The sequence below is a fragment of the Tachypleus tridentatus genome, chromosome 7, assembly GCF_004210375.1.
Source record: "Tachypleus tridentatus isolate NWPU-2018 chromosome 7, ASM421037v1, whole genome shotgun sequence".
In the NCBI taxonomy this organism is placed as follows: Eukaryota; Metazoa; Arthropoda; class Merostomata; order Xiphosura; family Limulidae; genus Tachypleus; species Tachypleus tridentatus.
In genome coordinates, this window is record NC_134831.1 from 174,202,829 (window position 1) to 174,226,814 (window position 23,986).

The following is a 23,986-nucleotide window of genomic DNA, read 5'->3' on the forward strand; positions in this document are numbered from 1 at the left end:
AATATAACTGTTTCAAACACGTTCAAGATTTTCAAATGATCTATAAAACTATTGACTCCCCATTAGACACGCTGCAATGAATGTAGTATTTCTATGTCAGAAAAAACTGTTTTAGTAAGCCAGCATTTGTGACTGAAATTAATCTAGAATAGAATACTTTGGTTGATGTCACCAAGCTGATGTACCATTTAATATTAAAAAAATTCTATAAACAATATTATATTTGGTTTATTTTGTTCTTAATGACCATTTTATTCAAAATTAATAACTGGAGGCTGAACGGAATGAATTAGTAATGTTTTATTTAAAGCAATAAAATGTATTACACCAAAAAGAAAGCTCAGAACAGTCAACCAATAGACTTAGATCAGTTAAATCACCACCTTAACTACCATCACACAAATAAAGAACATACGGAATAAATTAGTAACTTAGGTTTCATTGTTGTAGAAGAAAAACTAAAAGCAAAGTTATGGGTAAATAACAGTTTTAGCGCCATCTACCACCAGGGTTTCTCCGGTTATAAACGAAGCTTCGTTCGAAGCAAGAAAAGCGATTGCATTGGCGACCTCTTGCGGTTGTCCTATGCGACCAAGCGGAAATGACTGGACTGCTTTTTCCATTATCTGTAATATATAGATTTAAAGATAATTAGTTGCATTTAACGTTAAATTTCAATGTTAAAAATTGAAAGATAAGTGTATATATAAATCCTACTTACATATATATTTATAACTTATTCAACTAAACCGAACAGATCACAATCAGTGATGTTGAGAAACCCACTTGTTGAGAAATTTATATGCAAAAACGGCTCGTTTGGGTTGAGAAAATATTTTACATAGAAGAGCGAACAACGTTTCGACCTTCTTCGGTCATCGTCAGGTTCACAAAGAAAGAGGTAACTGACCGGAAGCTGACTACATGTTTGAAAGGGGCTGTCCAACTGTGTGTCGAAATGTAGAGGGCGGTATTAGATGTTTGAATATATAATTTTATTTATTTTATTATATTAATATAGGTATAAAGGCGTTCCTTTATATTGGTTTATTTTGGGTTTAAGTTGTTGTATAAGTAAGGCTTCTTTAATTTTGCGTTTGTTTATGTTTGTTTCTTTATTTAGTATTTGAGTGTTTTCTATGGTTATGTTGTGTTTATTTGACTTGCAGTGTTCGAAAACGTGTGAAGGTGACTTTTTATGTTCTTTGAATCTGGTTTCCATTTTTCTACTTGTTTCTCCAATATAGAAGTCGTGGCAGTTATCACATTGTATTTTATAAATAATGTTGGTGTTGTGTTTGTCAGTGTAGTTTTTACATAGTATAGACCTCAGTTTTGTGCCTCGTTTTTGAATAAATTTGGTATTAACTGGAATGTCATATTTTGTTACTAATTTTTTGCCAAATGTTGGTTATTTGTTTGCTGATGTCAGGAATATATGGTATACAGCAGTATATGGTTTCGTGGTTTTTTGATTCATAATAGTAAACAGAAATAACACTATTACTTTGTCGGTCAGGAGGTTCCTAGTAAAATTTGGGTTACAAACAATAGTAAACAGAAATAACACCATCACTTTCTTGGTTAGTAGGTTCCTAGTAACAGAAGGGTTACAAACAATAGTAAACAGAAATAACACCATTACTTTGCTGGTTAGAAGGCGTACGTTGTTCGCTCTTTTATGTAAAATATTTTCTCAACCCAAACGAGCCGTTTTTGCATATAAATTTCCCGAACAGATCACAGAAACTTTTGTAATGCAGTTGAAATTTATGGTAAGTGTGTATCTGGTATAAGGTTTAAAATAAATATCTCCGGTTACTTTTTATTCAGGTTTGATTTTCGAAACTTCAATGACTGTTGTAGGTTTTACGAATTCATTAAAATTTATTACTCAAACAAATGTATTTATACCTTGTTACATTCAGTATTACAATTTTAAATGAATTATAAACCAGTATGATTGTTATCAGTATGATGGAAACACACACACTATCTAACAGGGCTCTGAGATTAGATACACAAACAAATAAACTTGAAACTGAACGATTAATTCCTGTAAATAACTAAAAACAAAATTTCCTACACCTTATGATGACCATGGAGAAATAAATTAGTTTTATAAAATGTAATGTGTTTATCATAACCCCACATATACCGACATGATCAACATTAAAAGCACATTCTTCTAAACTGTTCATATAAAAAACTGTCCCATGGTGAGGCAGTGGTAAGTCTTCGCATTCAAAACCCAAAACCATCAGTTCGATTCCTCTTCACGAAGACTGAAGATAGCCAGATGTGACACAGTCATGAACCAAATAGCGGTTATAAACAATAGTAAACAAACAACACCATTACTTTGTTGGTTAGGAGGTTCCTAGTAACATTTGGTTTACAAATAATAGTAAACAGAAATAACACTATTACTTTGTCGGTCAGGAGGTTCCTAGTAAAATTTGGGTTACAAACAATAGTAAACAGAAATAACACCATCACTTTCTTGGTTAGTAGGTTCCTAGTAACAGAAGGGTTACAAACAATAGTAAACAGAAATAACACCATTACTTTGCTGGTTAGAAGGCGTACCATGAGGGTTACAAACAATAGTAAACAGAAATAACACCATAACTTTGTTGGTTAAGAAGGTCGTAGTAATATTTGGGTTACAAACAATAGTAACACCAATAATGCTAATATTCTAACAAATACCAATAGTTTATGTTGGACATTACACTATGTCTTTGATTTTAATTAACATTCTTGTACAGTATTTTTATGAATCTATTGACTGTTTCTAACTTTAAATACAACGTATTATAGTTATATACCAACAAACTGATACATTTTTCACGTACTTCTTTTAGGTCTAATCCGATAGTTGAGAATATATTTGTTTCAGTATATCCAGGACTGCAAAATAAAAACAAGCAGAGAGTATTAGCATGTAAAATATTTAAAACATTACTTACAAACTTTAACAGCTGGGTAACACTAATCAAAGTATTCTATTCTTTATAAATTCTCACAGATTTCAAACATCATGCGTTGAACGTATTAGAAATACGAAGAAAATAAATTAAAACTAATAACAGAAATTAAACTAAATAGAAATATAGATATCCTATCAAATCATCATTTATAAATAGAGTAGGAAATACATGTATAGTCTCAAGTGTGACACCGGGAATAGCCTGTGTCAATAAAGAATTACCAGAGGGCTCTGTTAACGTGTAGCCTAGCTGTCCTCTTTCAACTCCAGTCTGTATCTACAAATATAGAGATGGTCGGTCATGCTAAGAAAACCTATTGGGTGTCCTTACGTTAAATTCCTAAGAAACTTCTTTATTGCTTGAAAATTTCATTCTCCAAACTTCCTACTTTTCTATTTCACAAATAACAAAGTGTATTTTAACAGGGAGGTGAAACTCACAACCTGAATGGTATCTTATGCAACACGTGAAGCAAAATAGCCAGGTATAACAGTAACAGTGTTGAACTACTGGCAGTAGAAAGTCACATAACCATCAGCACAAGTTACCACATAAACTTTGTTGAATCTTTGACATGTAAAACGGAATTATCTGCTGCTATGTCCTAAGCTCTTGTTTATAGTACAGAACGTGTTGCGCAGCATTACGTCTCAAACCTCAGACCTTACCGACAGTAAATAACAGAATAACTTATAACTCAAACAATACAGATTATCTAATATCCTATCTCATTGTTAATCGTAATTTTGTACAGTTGTGATTAAAGTAATCCAGAAATTTTGAAGCATCCATAAAATACGTTAATTTCTACTTTTTAAAATTTAACAGGAGATAGGAAACTCCTCAAAATAATTGTTCTTTTACAGCTCTGGAAAAAACTCAAAATTATCTCTGATCAACTGTCATTAGATAATAAAATAATAGATAAAAACTGGATGACTGTATCTTTTACAGATTTAGCGTGAAACTGTAGAAACAGCTACCTGCATTAGCCGTACTTTATTTTGAACTGATAGAAAAATCTTATCACCCACCGCCATCTCTTGTCTAAATATTGTAGGATCCTCCATGACTGTGAACCATGAACTCTAAGGTCAGTGATGGAAAGTATAAGAGACTTGGGAAGGCTTAGCTTCCACAAATATATGAAGAGAGGTATCTTTATCTGAATGTACAAATGGTACCTTCTTCACCTTCTTTAACAAGTGTTGTGGATAAAGGAATAAAACACCCTTTGTAGAGAATAATTTTTAACAACTCAAAAAATATTATACAATATAAAACGTACCCGTCCCCAGGAACCCGGCATGGCTAGCTGGCTAAAGCACTCAACTAGAAATCTGAGTGTCACGGGTTCGAATCTCTGTCACACCAAACGTGCTCGCCATTTTAGCCGTTGGGGCGTTATAATGTTACCTTCTATCCCTCTCTTCCTTGGTAAAAGAGTAGCCCCAAAGTTGGTGGTGGGTGATGATGACTTGCTGCCTTTCCCTTGTCTTACTCTGCGAAATTTGGGACGACTTACGCAGACAGCCCTCGTGTAGCTTTGCGTGAAATTCAAAAACCAAACCAAACTTGTCTGCAGTAACAGGAAGAGTGTAAGTCAGTCTAACAATTTATATTATTTCATGAGCTTTAGAAAGGTTAATTTTATTACATTTTTGGTTTCACTCAGAGTCTAAACTTTAATCTACTTATACCACCCACCACAAGAAGTAATTCCCGAGCATTTCATTCATGTTAAGAGACACTCAACAATAATATAGAGTAAATCTACATTTATATTATTTAAGTAACGAGACGTTTTTAAATGTATATATATATATATTTATGATATCTAATAAATAAAATCATATATATAAACTAATGTATATATATATATATTTCAAAACGTCACGTAGCAGACACCATGTATTGCAATATGTATGTGATATGTGGCAGAATAAGATACCAAAACAAAATACTCTCCGCCTATACATCAGATGCACGGTGCTAATACGTTAAAGAATGAACTGAATCCAGTTTTAAATATATCAAATTTAAAATTAACATGTATCCGAAACATTTTCCTGAATATAGGTTACGAACACATAAAAACACACTTACTTTACTGAGTTCACTCTGATTTGTTTGGGAGCAAGATCTAGAAAAATAAGAAATTTCTAAAAACAATCCAACCGGTGATAAATATCTATTTCTCTGGTTTACTTTACCTTTTAATATAAACACTGCTACCAGCTTTATCAATTTTTAACATAAAACTATGATCGAGAAAAAGTTTGCTCAGGATGTGAAATTATATTAAGACAAAAATAGGTAAAAAAAGTAATAAATAATCGAGATTATTTTAAGGAATATTTACTCTTATTTTAGTAAATAATAAATAACGTAGATAACGTTTATAGTGATTATACAGTGTATTGACAATACAACAGTAAATTCTGTTACAAATTTAAATCGATGTAGGAATATTAGACACGTATATTAATGTTGGTGGACGGTTACTATCGCTCAACGGGCAAAACTTAATTTTTATGTAATTTTTAAACTAATACTGAAAGAAAGCATAAGCAGAGTTTGACATTTCTTCAGTCAGTTGTGAAGCTTACACTAACAACAACCTTAAAGATTGAAGTTAAAATGTACGTATTCTGTAATAAAATTAAATATAAAGGACTAACAGAAATCAATAAAAAATATAGACTGAAATGTGTGTTATTCCATACAATCAATTCGTTTATTTTACGCTTAAGATTTTAATTAATTAAATATGCTATAAAAACTAGTTGTGTTGTTAGCTCTCTCTTACGAACGTTTAAGGAATTATATTTGAATAATCTGGGATTCAAAAGTGTCACTTTAGGTTTAATTTCTGTATACTTGTATCATTTCTAGGTTGAAACCTATTGGTCAAAAGTGATGATGAAACAGATGGGGATGTACATAACTTAATCACTAAAATGAGAGAATCTATAGTTTACGATGTGCAAATAAACAAAACCTTACTCAAAAAAAATAACTTATAATCAATGAACAGTCCCTATTGTTTTTATATAAAATTATGTTTGTTCGTCAAATTGTATGTGATTGTTACAAACTTACCTAATGCCACACTTCTGGTAAACTGATCTAAAGCGCCTTTCGAAATGGTATAGGAGAGAGCTCCGACATGCTTGAAAAAAATCGATAAAAAATTTGATTAGAAATTAGATCTATAGATCGAAATAATTACTGTTATTATCAGAAACAATAGGTAAATCATAGGATAAAAATTAACGTGATATTAGAGGTAAAACTAGATAAATTACAAACTGAGAATTAATAAAAAATTTCACTTCATTATTAAATTTTAATTAAATCAAATTCTACAACTTTTCATTGGCTCTTCCATATTAGACTACTTACTCCTCTTTGGCCGAGAACGCTTGAAACGTTGACAATTGAACCTTTACTTTCAATCAGGTGAGGAACAGCTAGCATCGTCAAATGGTACACAGCACTTGGAAGACAAAGAAGAAAAATATTTTGAAAGTTATTAAACTAACTTTCACAGCAACAGATGGCGAAACTAAACTGGTTTCGGTTCCATATCTCTACAGAATATATATAAATATATTTTAAATTTATTTCCGAACTATTTCACAACGATCCTGTAAAGTTTTCCAGCGCTTCCCATGAATGAAAATTGTCTCTATATGAATATAAATTACAAGTTACTAGAATTTCATTTTCAAATGCGTTTTATTTCTGAAGTACTTCAAAACTCTTTGATATTTCATATCCTCTAATTCTACATTTTACTTTAAAAAGATTTAATAGCGAATTATAACGTAATGTACATATCTCTTTGTTTCCATATCGAAAAATATATTCCAATATACGAATCGTAACGAAATTAAATAACAACAAACTAGAGCTTAAAACTTCCAGAAGCGAGTCTTACAATACTTTTCCTTTTATCTATATTCAACATACAATGCTGGCCAAAATCTTAAGGCCAATGAACATAAAGAAAAAATATGCATTTTGTGTTGTTAGACTCAACCACTTATTTGAGTAGAGCTTCGAAAGATGAAAATAAGAAAAGGGAAAATAAAAATAAAAATCTTTTTCAGCATTTAATAGGGAAAATGTAAACACTATGAAAATAACCTAAATACTAGCTGGTCAAAAGTTTAACACCATACTGAAACAAAGCGTTTATCGCTAAACACATAACGGAATTTAGTCATTTCTGTTCAAGTATTAGCGTTGTCAACATCTCCCACTGACTTCTCCTGTGTTACATTGGGTAAAAACATGGCAAAGGCTAAAAAGGTTGACAGAATTTGAGCGTGGAAGAATTGTCGAGCTGCAAAAACAAGGTCTCTCTCAACGTGCCATCGCTGGTGAGATTGGGCGTAGTAAAACTGCTGTTGCAAATTTCTTAAAGGACCATGTGGGATACAGTATGAGAATTTGAATTGGTCGGCCCAAAAAAATTTTGCCGACGTTGAGCAGGAGGATTCGTGAGGTTGTCCGACAATACACCAGCCGATCGTCGAATCTTATTAAGGCCCTTCCGGACGCAGAAAGCAGCGTAAAAACAATAAAACGTCATCTACTAGAGAAAACCGTAAACGTTTTCAAATGTCACGCTTCATTCCACACCATGAAACAGCTCGGTTAAACTTTGCTGAGAAGCACCAAACATGGAACGTAGAAAAGTGGAAAAGGTTTTGTTCTCTGAAAAGAAAAAATATAACCTGGATGGTCTAGATGACTTCCAACGTTACTGGCATGATAAGGGGATCCGACCGGGGACATTTTCTACACGACACAGTGGAGGAGGTTTCATCATGATCTGAAGTGTTTTCTTTTTCCATGGAAAAATGGAGCTTTAGGTTATACAGGGGCGTCAAACAGCAGCTGACTACATTGGCATGTTGGAGAGAGCATCCTTATTGACTGAAGGCCGTCGCTTATGTGGAAATGACTGGATCTTTCAGCAGGACAACGCTGCAATCCACAATGCCCGCAGGAAAGAGGACTGTTTCCTGGCGAATAACGTGTTTCTTTTGGACCATCCAGCGTGTTCGACCGAACTGAACCCCATTGGAAATGTTTGGGGATGGATAGCAAGGGAAGTCTATACAAATGGACGTCAATTTCAAACAGTGCATGATCTTCGTAATGCCATCTTCACCACTTGTAATAACATTCCAGCCAGCCTTTTGCAAACGCTTATATCGACCATGCCAAAGCGAATGTTTGAAGTTATTCGCAATGACGGCCGTGCAACTTATTACTGACACTTCTTGTTGGGTATTTCCTACCATGTTTAAGACTTCTTTTTGGTAATACTTAAACTTTTCACCAGCTAGTATTTAGACTGATATCATATCTTTTCAAAATTTGTTTGTTTGTTTGTTGCTTGGTTTTTTATTTTTCCGCTGCGTTCTATACGCGAGTCACACTACTCACACAGGAAACTGCGCAAAAACAAATTTTAAGTTGATACACACGTCTATCGTCTGCTTCCCACACAGGTATTTTTTTACCATTAACAGATATACAGGATGAATAATTTCTATGCAGAGTTGTCATTTTGTGTAAGTTTTAGTTAACATTTAATTGCAGGTCTATTCATTTCCAAATGATTATCTAAACATTTAACTCATGCAGAGAAGAAATATATGCAGAATTAGAATGTCGTGAGGGAAAAAGAAAACAATAGGCCTAATGTATAAAATGAAATAGCGGTGTCTACCATAAAATACATTACGTAAAAATTAAAAAGGTTTACATTATCACACTTGTTATGATAAAATCAAGTGAACCAATGTATTTTATTTTACTTTATTTTCCTCTAGATGGTTAGATATTGGAAGTTGACTTTTTCTTATGATACATTATAAAGTGAAATATTACACTTTGTTTGTAGTGTGTTTCATACATGAATATCATAAAGTGAGTACAGTAACACATTCATGAAAACATATTAAATTTACATTAAAGGAAATTGAAAATAATATTAAATACATATTTACGTTTAAAATTTTAATATTCGTGGAAGAATGACGGAGAATGTGAGAAACAGAAGTAAGCTTATCCTGTTCACCAGAACGGGTACTAACACGTGTACAACATAATCTAAATATTCTCCGTGAGGGCCTGTTTATTCTTGCCAGTGAAGAAAAACCAAAAACATTGTTAATAAGAAAGCCCTGATTTAAAACAGTTTGGTACTTTACTTTCAAAAATCAAACCTAAACTTTTGTTTTCATAAGTTCACAAAAAAAAATATTTTTCTACCTTCCGAAATATGGAACGGGGAAACAGAGAGAGTAAGTGTTGTTGTCGTTTTTAAAAAGCTCGACAACACTGAGTAACACAGATAGATTTGTATGAATCTATTATATGTGTTAATTATTTCCTTATTCTTCCTATGTAACTACTGTGTACCTTCCAGTGACATAGCGGTATTTCTATGGACTTACAACCCTAGAAACCGGGTTTCATTACCCGTTATGGCCAGAAAACAGATAGCCTTTTGTACTTAATGAGAAACAAATACTACTATATATATATACAGCATTAATTACAAATTGTATATACACACAGTCCTCTCCTAGTTTGTCTACATATATACATGTGTGTGTATTATGTGTATATTTTAATTACTTCTCTATATAACTACTAGTTGCTAGCTTTGTTACCGAACATTAGTTTTCCACACCAAATCTAGTGTCGCCAAAGAACCATCTTCAGCTGAGTCCAACGCTGCTATTCCGGCATTGTTAACCTGACATAAAACCAAAACATTCTTAATGTTCCTACTTTCCTCTTATATTCTTATTAATATGAATCTTTTAGATTCGAAAATAAAAGGTGTGTAATGTATTAACTGTATCACAGAATTCTAGACATTTTGGATTCTAGTGCTTTGCCATCTGTTAGGGTTAGGACAGAAGCTCCTGAATTTGTTACCAGGCAAAAAGCGCTGTGATGATCTCTTCATTTGATGTAATTTCTCTTTTCTCCCTACCTCTTACTTTTAATGAGTACAGATTGTGATTATATATCGTGATTTGTAACCACATCCAGTTTGGAATATCTGATCCTTCTGTGTCTCTTCAATTAAAGAGCAGTTATTTACAAGTATAGTTTAATTTTAAGAAATACTTCATTACAAAATGTGTCCCATATTATTAAAATATGAAAAGCGTTTCATCCTTCCAAAGAAAGATTGTTTTTTTATGTTTTTAGTATTTAACTGTATTGTTAAACCTAGAGAAGGCTTTAGCACAGTAGTAAGTCACTGGCTATTCTAAAAGAATTTGTAATTCACTCGGACAAAAATATAATACATAAAAAGTAACCACAGGCTAACTAAAATACTTTAGTTAAAATTTTTACTAGTTTACTTTCTTTACTTGGAGTGATAAGCTTTTTATATTCCTCTTAAAAGGTAGGCCTGCCAGGTTTAAACTTTGACCACAAATAATAATGGAACACTAGCCTTCAAATGATTAAGAAATGGACTAAAAATGACAGAAAAATTAATTATGGTAGAGACGTAATGTGTTAATCTTTATTTTCTGTAATAACTAAACTCACCAAAATATCCAGTCTTCCGTAGGTATCAATTGTTGACTTCATAATCCGTTCAATATCTGATTCTATGGTTAAATCACCGACGATACACAAAGGCTGAAATACAAAAGAAAGTGAACATTTTAAGTTAGAAAACAGGAATCAAAATACTGAGTTATGTGTATCACAACAAACTGTTGAATTAAACGTGTTTACTAACCACGTTTCACTTGAGTTAGACGTTTGTGAATCTAATATTTGGAACTTTTTGTTATTTGATATCTTTGTTTAGAGATATTTGTGTCTGTTAGTAAACAAATATTCTGGGTTGAAACAAGTTAAGTATAATTAAGTATATTTATGAATATAAATGTATATCTGGAGAGTGAACATAGTTTTTTTCTGATTTTTATCTAAACATTTCTTTTGTATTAAATACTTCTATGTTATATCATGTTTTGTCAAACCTTTAGATTATAAGGTGAAATTGCTTCACATTCTTCAGCAGATTTTGTCAAATGTTCTTGGTTCCTTCCAGTCAAAGCTAGCTTCGATCCCAGGCGTGAGAACAACACAGCAGTGGCTCTACCTATCCCTGAACTGGCACCTAAATGTTTAAATATCCACTGAAATATCTTAATTTGTAGAAGAAGAAAGAGTTTATAGCTTTCAAACAAACATGTAAATAATGAACACTTAGTTCATCAATATTAATATGAATGTTGTTTATTTTAATTTATTGTATTAGACCAGGTGTTCCCAACCTTTTTGCATTCGCGACATGAAAATGTAATTGATGAAATAAAATTAATGTTATCCCAAGCAACTTCTAACAAGGCTACGCGACTCCCCTGCCAAGGCTTTGTGGCCCCCCTGCCAAGGCTTCGCAACCCCTTTGGGGTCGCGACCCACCGGTTGGGAACCCCTGTATTAGACGTTTATTTTATTACTAGGGTACAGCCCGTGACAAAAGACGTGGTAGGTAAAACCACCTCAACCCCACAGCTTACCTTAACCTTGCATTTCATAAGTTACTGAAATAAATACATTTTGTGAAATAAACCTTGACCAATAAAGAGCTAGTAAAGTGTAATCGATGCAGTCAAACGTTAGTCAATTCAATTATGAGCCAATCAGAATTAAGATCATTTATGAAACGAATTCGTAACGAATTAATAGTAAAGCGAAATGTATAAACAACAAAACTGGAAAAATATTTCTTAATTTAAAATTTCTAGACTAGGTGATCCAGGCTACATCTTCACTTTAAGCTTGACACTCATTATACTTAAAAGTTTTCACGACACCATCACCCCCTCATAGACCTCTTGCACCTACGTCACTAAAATCATAAAAAGCAAACAATAATTGAACTATTCTATTTGAATAAATGCATTTTACTTTTCATGAATCCTTTTATTTCATGAGCTCATGCAAGAGTTGATATTACACACACACACACACACACACACTGGCTTTTGTTTGAGTTAAATGACAAACAATAAAAATTGATTATATTAATTAAGTTGTTTATTCCTAAAATCAGCTACAACATTAATCTGTAGCCATTAAAATGTAGTGAAACATTCGTTTCTTATACAATATAAATTAATAAAATAAACTGATGAGGCACTAGATATAGTAAAAACACATTAGTATAGAGGTGCCAAGGTCGTTTACCAGGAACAAGTTTATTCAGACTAAAACTGTCCAAATGTAACGTTTTGTAAAAACCATAAGTATATACCAGTTATCATTTTATCATAACGACAATTTAAATTTATTGTTTCAATTACAAACGTTTGTGTACAAAATGTACAACGTTTAGATATTGGTTCCTGTCATCCAAACGAGACTGTTTGAAAAAATAAAGGAAAATATTTTTACACAGTATTTCACAAATACAACAATGTGAAATAAAAGCATATTTAATACGTTTATTATAAAACAGTTTTAATTGTTTGATAATGGATAGAGAATTAGTTATCAGATGTACAGTTAGAATGGTAACGGTAAGAGGACATACAACATGTTTTTATTATATAATTTTCATACCTGTGATTATCGCCACCTTCTGGTCAAGTTTCTTATCTGTAGATATAGAGGTTGCCATCCTATATGTTTATACAAGTAATCTGGAAACAAACAGCAACATACAATTTTATTCTCAGGTCCTAACAACGTATGGCTCCGTTTTAAAAATGTTAGTTTGAGAAAACAAAACAACAGCAAAAACACCACACAGCTTTAATTATATTGTGTTAAATATGAATAACCTTCAAACAATAACACAAGTCTAATACCTATAGCAAGAGAGAGAAACACAATAAACAAATTATATATTCTTACATAAATAGAATATTTTTATGACAAATATTAAGCTTCACTAAAGTTTTCTGTCATATAGATTTATATATCACATTACTTCATGCAGAATAATAGACTTACCAGGAATTAGTGGACTTCAGACTGTTTGTACATCTCTTTACCTTTACAGTCAAATAAACTGCTGGCTGCTGGTTCTTTAATCAAGGAAGCTTCTAGTTACTGATTGGTTGATGAGGTTCAATTTAAAATGTTAATCTTCTCTTATAACTTTCCGTTCTATCTACAGCATTCACGAACCACGTGACTGATAAAAATGACTTATGACATAAAAATGATAAAGTGTACAATATTTATAATTACAACGTTTTTACCAGATTCACCTTGCATCCTCGAATATAACAACTCTATGTAGTTAGCTGGTGATCAAAATAACACGAAAAACTGGAGGATGGATCCATTAGTATTTACTAATAAATCATTTTTAAGGTCTTACGTAACAGGACACTTCCTTTAATTATCTAACGTTTGTACGTTACACCACCAGGAGATTATGCGTCTTCACGAAAAGTGAACATGGGAGTGATTCTGATCTGAGAAATCGAAATGCAAGATTTAACTGAAAAAAATTCAACACTTCTACACCGTCAGTGGTTATATATGACAGTCTTCTAGTCTACCGGAAAAGTTAGCTTTAACTTATCACGTGATTTGTTTCCAGGTGTAGAATAACAGTACATAGACAGATGAATCTGCAAAAAAACATTTCATACACTTCTACACAGTCAGTGGTTGTTGTATATGGTCGCTTTCTGCTCACATACCTCTACTAGCAAAGCTTGGTTATCGTACGTAACTTTATTTTAATAAATAAACAGCTTGTACAGGAAGCAGGAGTGTACTTTACGTCCCAGAGCTTTATACAGTCATGGGAAAAACTTAGGACAACCTATAAAAGTCTGTGTATTTTTGAAGCACTTTTGAATACATAGATATTTAATCTTAATTTCAATAATACTGAGAGATTATAGGAATATAACTAAACAATTAAAACTGAAGAAAACACTTTTCAAGACATTGTGTAAACGTAATTTTACAAAGATGCATATTCTAATTGAGGAAAAGTTAAGACACTCTACCCCCTAATAGCTAGTGTTACCCCCTTTGGCTGAAATAACTGCAGTGAGACGCTTCTTGTAGCCATCTACCAGTCTCTGACATCGGTCTGAAGAAAGTTTGCCCCACTCCTCTACAGAATGCATATTCTGAGGAAAAAGTTAGGACACCCTCACACTTAAAATGGCTCAACTCACACACAGGTGTATCACACCAGGTGTACATGATTAGAAGATCGTTACTCAGCATTATGAATGAGGCTTGCCATATTTAAACCTCAGACATTTAGTTTGGTGTGCTTCTTCCCGTCGAAGTGCGTACTCGTGACACTTCTTTGTCCTGCTCACTTCGTGGTTTGTCGTGCCGTTATTTGCCGTGCCCGTTACTGGTGTTTGTGTTGTTTTGTTACCGGGTGCCGTATCGTGTTTACCGTCGACCTTGTGTCTTGGTCGTGTGGTGTGCGGGTCCCGTTCTGCTTAGCAGCTGTTTTGGATGTGTGTGTGTGTGCGTGGACTGTGCAGTGCAGGTCAGTATGGCCACTGCCATCCGACCATACTCTGTTCGGCCGCGGTCTGTCAGATTAGTGGTGCCCGCGGCTTCGCTACCCTCGGCGGTTTTTGATGCCTTGAACGCAGCTGTCTGGGGTAGCCTCACTGAGTGCCTCCAGCATTTTGGCAGCGGGCGCTACGTGCGACGCTGGCGTCGGCCGCTCATGCCCGTCGCTTGCTGAACCAGGAGACTTTCCTTGGGGAACCAAAGTGTGCCTGTGGAGCCAGTCGGGCAGAACATTAAGTGGATCATCCTCCGGTCGGCCCCTTTCGAGATGCCCCATGACGTCATCAAGTGCGTGTTGACGGCGTATGGGACAGTGTGAAAGATAGAACACGAGGCGCAACAGTCGCAACCAAATGTGTGCACAGGGAACCGACGTAAGTGTTGGGGAGGATCCCTCCGAGGAGGGTCCTGCCCCCTGTTCGAGATGGGTTAGTGGGGTGGTCGGGGACTCCGAGGAGCCCCTGGCTTCCACTGCTGGTGCAACTGAGGCTGGTGGTTCTGAGGGACATCTCGGCGCTGGCTCTGGGGTTTGTTCTGGCCCCTTCCCCTGAGGTGCAGACCCCGACTTTGGACGAGCTGCCGTCTCCAAGCTCGTTCTTGAGTTTGTTGGACTTCCCCAGTCTTCCCTGTCTCTCCTGATTGAATGAGGACAGTAAGGAGGTGCGGGGGCCTTGCAGTCTCATTGTGTTGCCCGACTTTGGTCTGGATGTTCCAGATGTGCAGCGGCGGTGGTCGGATGTCGGCGGCCGCTCCTGCGAGGAGGGGTGGGGTCGGGTGGCCTCTTAAGGCCACATGCTCCCCTGCCTCTACCAACTTTGTCGAAGCATCAGCGTCACTGAGTGTTCCCCTCTGTTTGGTTGATGGGATTTTCCTGCTTTACTCTGAACATCCGGGGGATGCGTAGTATTGTTTAGCAATGCTACCCATTCTCCCTGTTCTACCACTTTGCGATTGTCGCTATATTTTTGCAGGAGGTCCATTTTGCCTCTCGGAGGGTACATTTTACATTTTCCTCCTGTTACCTTGTCCATGCCTTCTGGTTGTTTGGTACTACACGTTCACGTGGGGTGGGGATTCTTTTCCATCCGCATTTTAATCGGACCATCCTCGCATCACTTAGTGAAGCTGAGGGACGGGTGGTGTACGTTGATGTTGTCAATGAGGGTCGTAAGATTCGGCTTGTGAATGTCTATGCACCTGCTCAGCCTAAGGAGCGCAAAGCCTTCTTCTCGGGCTTGGACAGGTTCATGGTTACACAGGCCGATATCGTCTTTGGTGGCAATTTCAACTGTGTTTTGGATCCTCACCTCGACAAGATTGGGGGTGATCCTCTTTCTAGTGTTCGATATACGTGGTCTCTGCGTGCGGTACTGTCGGATTTCAACTTTTCCGATGTCTAGCGGGCAGTGCACGGATCTGCTTTTGTGGCTACCTGGACTGATCAGGGGTTTCTTATTGCCTTGACTGGTTCTATGTGACATCTGGACTTCGGTAGAGCCTTGGCAGGGCTGCTGTTTATCGGGTTGGGGATGTCTCGTTTTACGTGTCTGACCATTGGGCGTTTCTCACCACATTCCGGGATTTTGTCCCCATTTTTCGGGGCCCCGGTGTGTGGCCGCTCAACGTCTCCCGCTTTGCCGAGGATGAGGTTGAAGACGCTTTGCTTAATCTTGCTCGGGAGCTCTGTTCTGTTGAGTCTGTCACTGAGTCTTTGTGGGCGGATCTCAATGAAGCCTATGCCTCCTTGCTGAGGTAAGCTGGCATGCGGCTTTCGCGGGCTCGCCGCCTAGCCTTGCAGGACAACTTGGCTGCCTTGCTTCGTGACGGTTCAACAGATCGCTGAGTCCTCTCAAACATTGAGACACTACATTGGGATATAGATTTGGATTATTCCAAGCTGTTCCGTGCAGCGAGTGTATCTAGTCTGGTCAAGTCGCTCGATCCCAGAACTGCCACCAGAGTTCCGCTGTGCAAGGCACGGGAGATGGCTAAGACCCGACACATCTCCAGTCTGGTGTTGGAGAATGGTCAGTCTTCATCTGACATCTCAGACATTCTGGACGCGTGCTTCGGCTGCTATCGCCATTTGTTTTTGGCCTCGCCCGTGGACGAGAGGTTGTGGGATGACACTACTCGGTTTTTGCCCTCCCTCGACCCTTCCTTTCACGACCAACTGGTGCAACCAATCTCCTTGGTCCTGTGTCCCATTTAGGTGCGGTCATGCCTTCTTTGGTCCACTTCACTCAGACTTGTAATATGTGGGGTAGAAATATCCAACAAAATTTGATGCTTCTCAGGGACCTATTCCATTACATCACGGATCGGGATATCCCTGTGGTTTTTGTGTCCCTCGATCAGAGCAAAGCTTTTGATCGAGTTCACCATAGGTTTCTGTGGTTCGTTCTGGGTAGGTGTGGCCTCTCTCCAGTTTTTGTATGCTACGTGCAAGCCTTGTATGCATTTGCTTCGAGCAGGCTCTTGATTCATGGCTACCTGACGTCCTCCTTTCCCATCTTCATGGGGTTCGTCAGGGCTGCCCATTGTCCCCAACACATTATGTGTTGGTTATAGAGTGCCTGCTCTCTCATCTGTACCACTCTGTATCAGTGCGTGGCTTCCAGATGCTGGGGGTTCGTGCGTGACGTATGTCGCGCATACGGACAATGTAAACCTGTTCCTTAAGAACTTCACATTGTTAGGTTCAGTGCTCGCCATCGTCCATCGTTACTCTCGAGCCAGTGCTGCCCAGTTGAATGTTCCCCAGTCTCGTGCACAGGAATTTTGCAAATGGGCCTCGTCTGCTGACTCATCCTTTGGTCTGGATTGGACACCCTACCCGATCACTTGCTTGAGGGTTCTTTTCTCGCGGGCCCTGGAACTGCATGGAAAGGAGTTGTTCAGCGTGTTGGTTCGGCTGTGTTTAATTAACACTACTGTCCTTTAAACTGTATGACAGGGCAGAGGTGGTGAGGAGGAGGATCCTCCCCTTGGTCTGTCCTTCATCTGGATGACTGCACTGATGGAGCCATCGACTGCCATGTCTTTGCATTCCTGTGGGGTGGAAATCATGAGTTGGTGTCTCGGCTCTCCTTGACGCTGCCGCCTCGCAGAGGTGGTCTTATCATCCCATGTATCCGAGCCTAGTGTCCTTCCCTTCTTTTGTCTGTTTTATTTTGTTGTCTGATTTGGGGAGTCACCCCTGTTGCCACCTCGCGAGTTTCTTTGTTGCCATGAGATGCAGGCTCTTTGGTGTGCCTTTGAGCCTGCAGCCACCTCTGTGTTTTGACCCTCCTTCTTGGTACGTCGACGCTGCTGCGGCGATCCGGCGGTGTCGTCCCGTGTCTGCCAATGTACCAACGGACTCCGTTCCCTCTACCGCCTGCTGGTCGCCGAATGTACCCATAGGATCGAGCAACACCACCCTGCTCTGCCGTGGGACGTTGTTTGGGAATGCATTGTGCTGCACCATGTTGATAGCTACCTCTTGGCTTTTAACTGGCGTGTTGTGCATAACATCCTGTCAGTGAAGAGGTGTTCATACCTGTGGAACTCTTGTGCAACTGAGTTGTGTCCAGTGTGTCACTCCAAGGTGGAACCTGTCTTGCACAGGTTGGTCCTCTGTTTGACGTTGGCAGAGATGTGGGAAAGGGTTGCTCGTCTTTTTTGGGTCCCGCCGCTCTCGATGGAGACCATAATGTACCACAAATCGGTCCCTGTTCCCGACCATCTGGCTTTTTCCTTCCAAGATACACTCACTGTCTTTAAGTACGTCATCTCGTTTGCTCGGAACAACTTGGTCTTCGAGCAGGAGCCGTTGTCATAATTTTCAATAATGGGAATGGCCAGATTTTGACTGTTACTCTGCCTTGAAGCAGACTATCAGCACCTGAGTTCCAGGACGTTTTCTCATCTCTGACGACTGAACGTCTCGCCCCTTTGTGTGTTGGTGGGAGGGCGGGTGGAAATTGGATTCTGAGCAGCCCTGCATCTGCTCCCCTCTCGCTCCATGTTTTTTGTATATATTAATGTTTGCATGTATTTTTTAAATATATATGTTACTGTTTGTTTTTATTTAATGTTTTTTCATTGTATATATTACTGTTTGTTTATATTTCATGTTTTCTTCATTGTGTATATTACTGTTTGTGTATCTTTAATGTTTTTTTTCATTTGTCTATCTTACTGTTTGCATATGTTTATTGTTCTTCATTTGAAAATTTTTGTTTTTCGCTTGTACATAATTCATGTCTTGCCTTTTTACTGTTTTATTTGTTGTACATAAATTCAAAATTAGAGCAAAAGAGCAGTCTGAGGCCATCAGAAAGAAAATTGTAGCAGGTTATGAGTCTCGTAAAGGATTTTAAAAAATTCCAAAAGAATTTGAAGTCAGCCATTCCACTGTCCGGAAAATAGTCAACAAGTGGAGGGCTTTCAAAACAACTGAAAACATGCCCAGGTCTGGTCGTCCAAGCAAGTTCACCCCCAAATCAGACTGCAAGATGCTAAAAGAGGTCTCTAAACACACTAACATGTCATCACGTGACCTACAGCAGGCTCCGGCTACTGTTGATGTGAAAGTGCATGCCTCTACAATCAGAAAGAGACTGCACAAGTTTAACTTGCATGGGAGGTGTGCAAGGAGAAAATCTTTGCTCTCTAAGAGAAACATCAAACCGAGACTGAAGTTTGCCAGAGAGAATGTAGACAAAGACCATGACTTCTGGAATAATGTTCTTTGGACAGGAGAGTCCAAAATTGAATTACTTGGATACCAGAACAGAGGACATGTTTGGCATAAACCAAATACAGCATTCCAGGAAAAGAACCTTATACCAACTGTGAAGTATGGAGGTGGAAGTGTTATGGTTTGGGGCTGCTTTTCTGCAGCAGGACCTGGACAGCTCACAATCGTAGATCCACCATGAATTGTACTGTGTATCATCAGGTGCTTGAGGATCATGTGAGACCATCTGTACGAAAATTAAAGCTTAAGCGGAACTGGACCCTGCCACATGATAATGACCCAAAACATATCAATAAATCCACCAATGAGTGGCTGAAAAATAAGAAATGGAGAGTCCTGGAATAGCAAAGTCAAAGCCCAGATCTTACTCCCATCGAGATGCTGTGGGATGATTTGAAACGAACTGTGCATGCAAGAAATCCCTTAAACATCTCACAGCTGAAAGAATTCTGTACTGAGGAGTGAGACATGCTTTCTTCAGACCAATGTCAGAGACTAATAGATGGCTACAAGAAGCGTCTCACTGCAGTTATTTCAGCCAAATGGGGTAACACTAGCTATTAGGGGTAAGGGTGTCCTAACTTTTCCTCAATTAGAATATGTATTTTTGTAGAATTACGTTTACAGAAGATCTTGAAATGTCTTTTCTTCAGTTTTAATTGTTTAGTTATATTCCTATAATCTCTCAATGTTGTTGAATTTGAGATTAAATATCAATATATCCAAAAATGTTACAAAAATATACAGGCTTTCTTAGGGTGATCTAACTTTTTCACATGAGTGTATATAGTCGTCACTTTCAGCTTTGTATGAACGTACGTTACCAACATATACATATATATACTGATTTACACATTTACCCAGTTTCAAGACTGTTGGCATTAGATAAGATTTGTTTTTAAAGTGGAAATACTACTTTGACATCATAGATATGATAAATATAATTACGACCGAATAAACCAATAGTGGTAGGTCGTATGGTTAATTAATAATTTAAATCTTTATTTAGACTTTAAACAGTAATGGAAGTGTTCGTTTTGTCTTGTGTTTATTAAAGATCACTGTATAATTTACCTGATTTATGAAACAGCCTATATAATGTTTATTGAAGCATTTTGCAACATTTCAAATGTTTCAAGTATTGAGCAATTATTAGTAACAAGGAAAAATGTGATTTATATTCACAAAGATATAAAACATTATTATATAACAGATATTTCCTAAGAAGAGAGACATGCTGAGAAACGTTCCTGTTTATATTAATCACAAGTAACGCTCTCAAGTTCATAATAAGAGTTACTAAAACGTCTTTAGAGAGAAAGAACTGAGATTGCTAACAACAGACTGACGTGGTCACAGCATGGGAAAAGCTTCTGCGAATGTTTACATTATCATGTACAAAACTACCAAGGTAAAAAAGGCGGGACTTTGATGTAGTATCTATTTCAAAAGTGTGACTTCATCTGCAACTGTATTTTATTGTTGCCAAACAATCAAGAAAAAATGACCAATTAAGTGTCAGAACTACTTGGAGGTAAATGTGTTTACTATTTGGAACATCGTAAGAATACCAGAAAGTGTTTGTATGAGAATTCTTGTTTGAAGACCGAAATTCAGTTCTCACGACCTCAAAGCTGGTATTTTGTGGGTCGAAGATAGTTCTCTCTGAGCTTAAGTGAGTCACAACCATCACTAGATGAATCTTTGAAGTTCTTTGTAAGTAATGTATTCTTGTTATTGCTAATATCAGATAACACAGTTGAGTTATACAGTGTAAGGGCTAACGGATGTCATGGGAAGTATTCTTAATAAACGTTTTGCTATTTATACTAAATGACTTTAGAGTTTGTTAGTTTAATCAAGGTATTTGGATATTGATTGTAATATATAATATTTTGACAGCATATTAAAAAGTGCTTCATGTGAAATTTAGTCACGTAGTCAGATTCTTTACTGTAACAGTAAATTCCTTGAGTTAGTGCTTGTGTGCTCTACTCGCCACTGCATTCCTCAAATAGATTAAAGTGTGTCTTGTGGAATTAGTTGAAACTCCAATGGCCTGTCTGTTACATTATGCTTTTTAAGTCATTTTCAGTTTCCAATTTATTTGCCTAAACTAAATTGTGTATGTAAGTTATGGTTATTATCAAGAATTTAACAATTTTAATCATTAACAAAATAATTATTATCTAACAAATCTCCTTTTCACCAAATGTAAAACTGAAAATATAATCTGTAACATAAGGGACGAACGTATTTCATGGTTCATCGCTCCCTTTAAATTATTTTGTCTTTTGTACTTTGTGTCTACAATCTTTCTAAGGTGTGATGTCACTTGTTATCTGATAGTTTAAATTTGGCTCCATAAAATATTTCCTGACGAGGCTTCGGTTATTATCAGGTTCTGACACTGTTACACTAAGGGAAGTCAGTGAACTTCATATCACCACAGTATTATATAAAAGACGTAAAAGTTACATTCAGCAAATAATGTTATTGAATAGTCAATTTATATTCAAAGTATCATTTGGTATACAGTAACCATTGTGGGATGTGTATAATAAAGTACTGCAGAGATAAAGACTTACTTATCATATAACTGTTTGAGTTACAAAACGTAACTGTTGGTGACATCAGTTTGGATCGCTAGTTGTTTGGAATTAATGAGCTATTTGTGCTCTACTCACGATGGGAATCGAAACCCGGGTGTGAGCCCCCAGACACATCATTGTGTCACTGGGAAGCAGATGACGTCAACCAAAGTATTCGATTCTATTCAAATTCACACAGGTTTCAAACGACACTTGATATTAAAAACTAATATTACCACAGTGAATAAATATTGCAACAAATACTACAGACTAAAGTGAAAATAGATTTGGATATCCTATTGGTTTGTTTTTTTATAAATAAGTTAACAGATTAATTTGAAGTTTATATGAGGGGCCGGAAGCACTCTAAGTTAGTTTACAAAGAGAGTGAATATTTGGGGTCTTGGATGTGCTCAAAATGTGACAATCAAATTGAAGTATTCGGTCACACAAGACTTACCAGATAGTGGACGCTGTTAAGAATATCTCATTAAATTTATGAACAGTCATGCACAGATTTGTGTAGGTTTACGTGAAATAGTAAATAAAAATATTTATTACAATATTATTGCTTTAAAATTTTATTTATTAAATTTTACTTATTTATAAGTGTAAAAAGTCCATTTTATAAGGAAATAGAATCTACAATGTGAATGTTGTACACAGAGGTTAAACGGCCAGGTATAATTGTTTTTAATTTTAAACTACTAACCAGACAGAAGATTTATATGTAATAGCAAACATCACCACAAAGGCTTTTCTCGAACCTATGACCTGTAAAAAGCGATTAGCTGCAACTGTATAACGCGCCCAAAGCTCAGAGTGTAGAACAAGTTAAGCAGCACACGTCTCCAACGTTAGACATGTTCAACAGTAACTAACACGGTAACCAATAATCCACTCAAGCCCACGTATTCATATTCATTCAAACAACACAGATTAACCAATATCCTTTGTCGTTGATATTCATAGTTTTTTTTCAATTAGGATAAAAATAATCCAAAATTTATGAAGTATCGATTATACCTTTTTGTTGGTTCAACAAGTGATAGGTAACTAATCAAAACAAGTGTTCTTTTCCTGTTCTGGAAGATTCTGGAAATAGCTCAAAATTCTTACTGATCAACTAATATACGATCACTAACTATTGTGTGATCAGATTCTCACTGATCAACTGTCTTCAGATAAAAAATCAAAACTTCGTTACTTTGTTTCACAGTTTTAGCGGAAAACTACACAAGCAGGAAATAGTAAACAGAAACCCCCGCCAACTCTTGTGATTGTACCATCACTACAACTATCAACCTTCAGATTCACCAACAGAGTAGTCTAAACATCAGACTACGACTAGCCTTAAAAAAACATATCAAAATATCACATGTACCGAAAATGTTCATACGAATATCGATATACAGAAGGAAACAAAGAACAAACTTACTTTACTGAGTTTACTCTGACATGCTTGGGACCAGCAAGGTCTGAAAACGATAAAAAGATAAAAATTGAAAATGGAGAGAGGATTTTATTGTTACAGTAACAACGTTTTTAAAACAAATTAAACTGTGAATTTGTTTCATTTAATGTTTACATTGAAACCTCTATCAACATTAAATTACTTTCTCGAATTATTAATAAGTAAATAAATAAAAAGCATTGTGTGCGTAGTTACACCAAAACAAAAATAGTACACGAAGAAATCTATCGTAGTTATTTCAAAGAATGCTCACTGTTATGATTTAGTGAAGATGACAGAGTACCGTGTTAATAATAAAACTATATTTTTGGAGTGGAGGTATAGAGTAAGCTGTAGTTTAGTGTATAAATACTATGTAGTGAAATTACGCAAGAATTTTTACAGTAGTGGAAGGTTACTGCAGTGCATCAGAAAAATTCATTGCTTTTGAACTGTGTTCACTAATATATTCAATTACTAATTAACTAACTAACTATCTCATCCTTTTTTAAACAATATCCGTTTCACTCTGCGTCACATGTCATCAGGATGTTACGCCCAAAACCTCTCTCTAGACTATACTTTGGATTATTTTACGTAAACATAAAGAATAATCTATTCAACATCAGAAGTA

General features: G+C 36.4%; 1 protein-coding gene across 4 annotated transcripts; it reads right to left on the reverse strand.

Annotated features, from left to right (window-relative positions):
* Positions 1–285: 285 nt before the first annotated feature.
* LOC143257286 (3-oxoacyl-[acyl-carrier-protein] reductase FabG-like) lies at positions 286–13,581 on the reverse strand. Of its 4 annotated transcripts, XR_013031764.1 has the most exons (11): positions 13,017–13,581; positions 12,624–12,703; positions 11,036–11,175; positions 10,593–10,685; positions 9,692–9,777; positions 6,399–6,492; positions 6,096–6,165; positions 5,100–5,136; positions 3,215–3,269; positions 2,859–2,913; positions 543–626 (listed from the first exon to the last, which is right to left on the reverse strand). XR_013031764.1 is itself a non-coding variant. In XM_076515727.1 (10 exons), exons 2-10 carry the CDS (start codon positions 12,679–12,681, stop codon positions 471–473), a joined length of 789 nt encoding a protein of 262 aa, XP_076371842.1. In that variant the 5' UTR covers positions 12,682–12,703; positions 13,017–13,570; the 3' UTR covers positions 286–470. The 4 variants fall into 4 exon arrangements, 2 of the variants coding, with proteins under 2 accessions (XP_076371842.1, XP_076371843.1); XM_076515727.1 differs by lacking the exon at positions 3,215–3,269 and having other exon boundaries at positions 286–626; positions 13,017–13,570; XM_076515728.1 differs by lacking the exons at positions 3,215–3,269; positions 13,017–13,581 and adding an exon at positions 12,918–12,966 and having other exon boundaries at positions 286–626.
* Between the last annotated feature and the right edge of the window lie 10,405 nt (positions 13,582–23,986).

Excerpts from the sequence above, each read along its gene's own strand:
- LOC143257286 (XM_076515727.1), bottom strand. The coding sequence starts at position 12,681 with ATGGCAACCTCTATATCTACAGATAAGAAACTTGACCAGAAGGTGGCG. Across the intron at positions 10,686-11,035 it reads TTTCACCTTATAATCTAAAG|CCTTTGTGTATCGTCGGTGA; the intron begins GTTTGACAAAAC and ends TTTGTATTTCAG. Across the intron at positions 9,778-10,592 it reads ACGGAAGACTGGATATTTTG|GTTAACAATGCCGGAATAGC; the intron begins GTGAGTTTAGTT and ends GTTTTATGTCAG.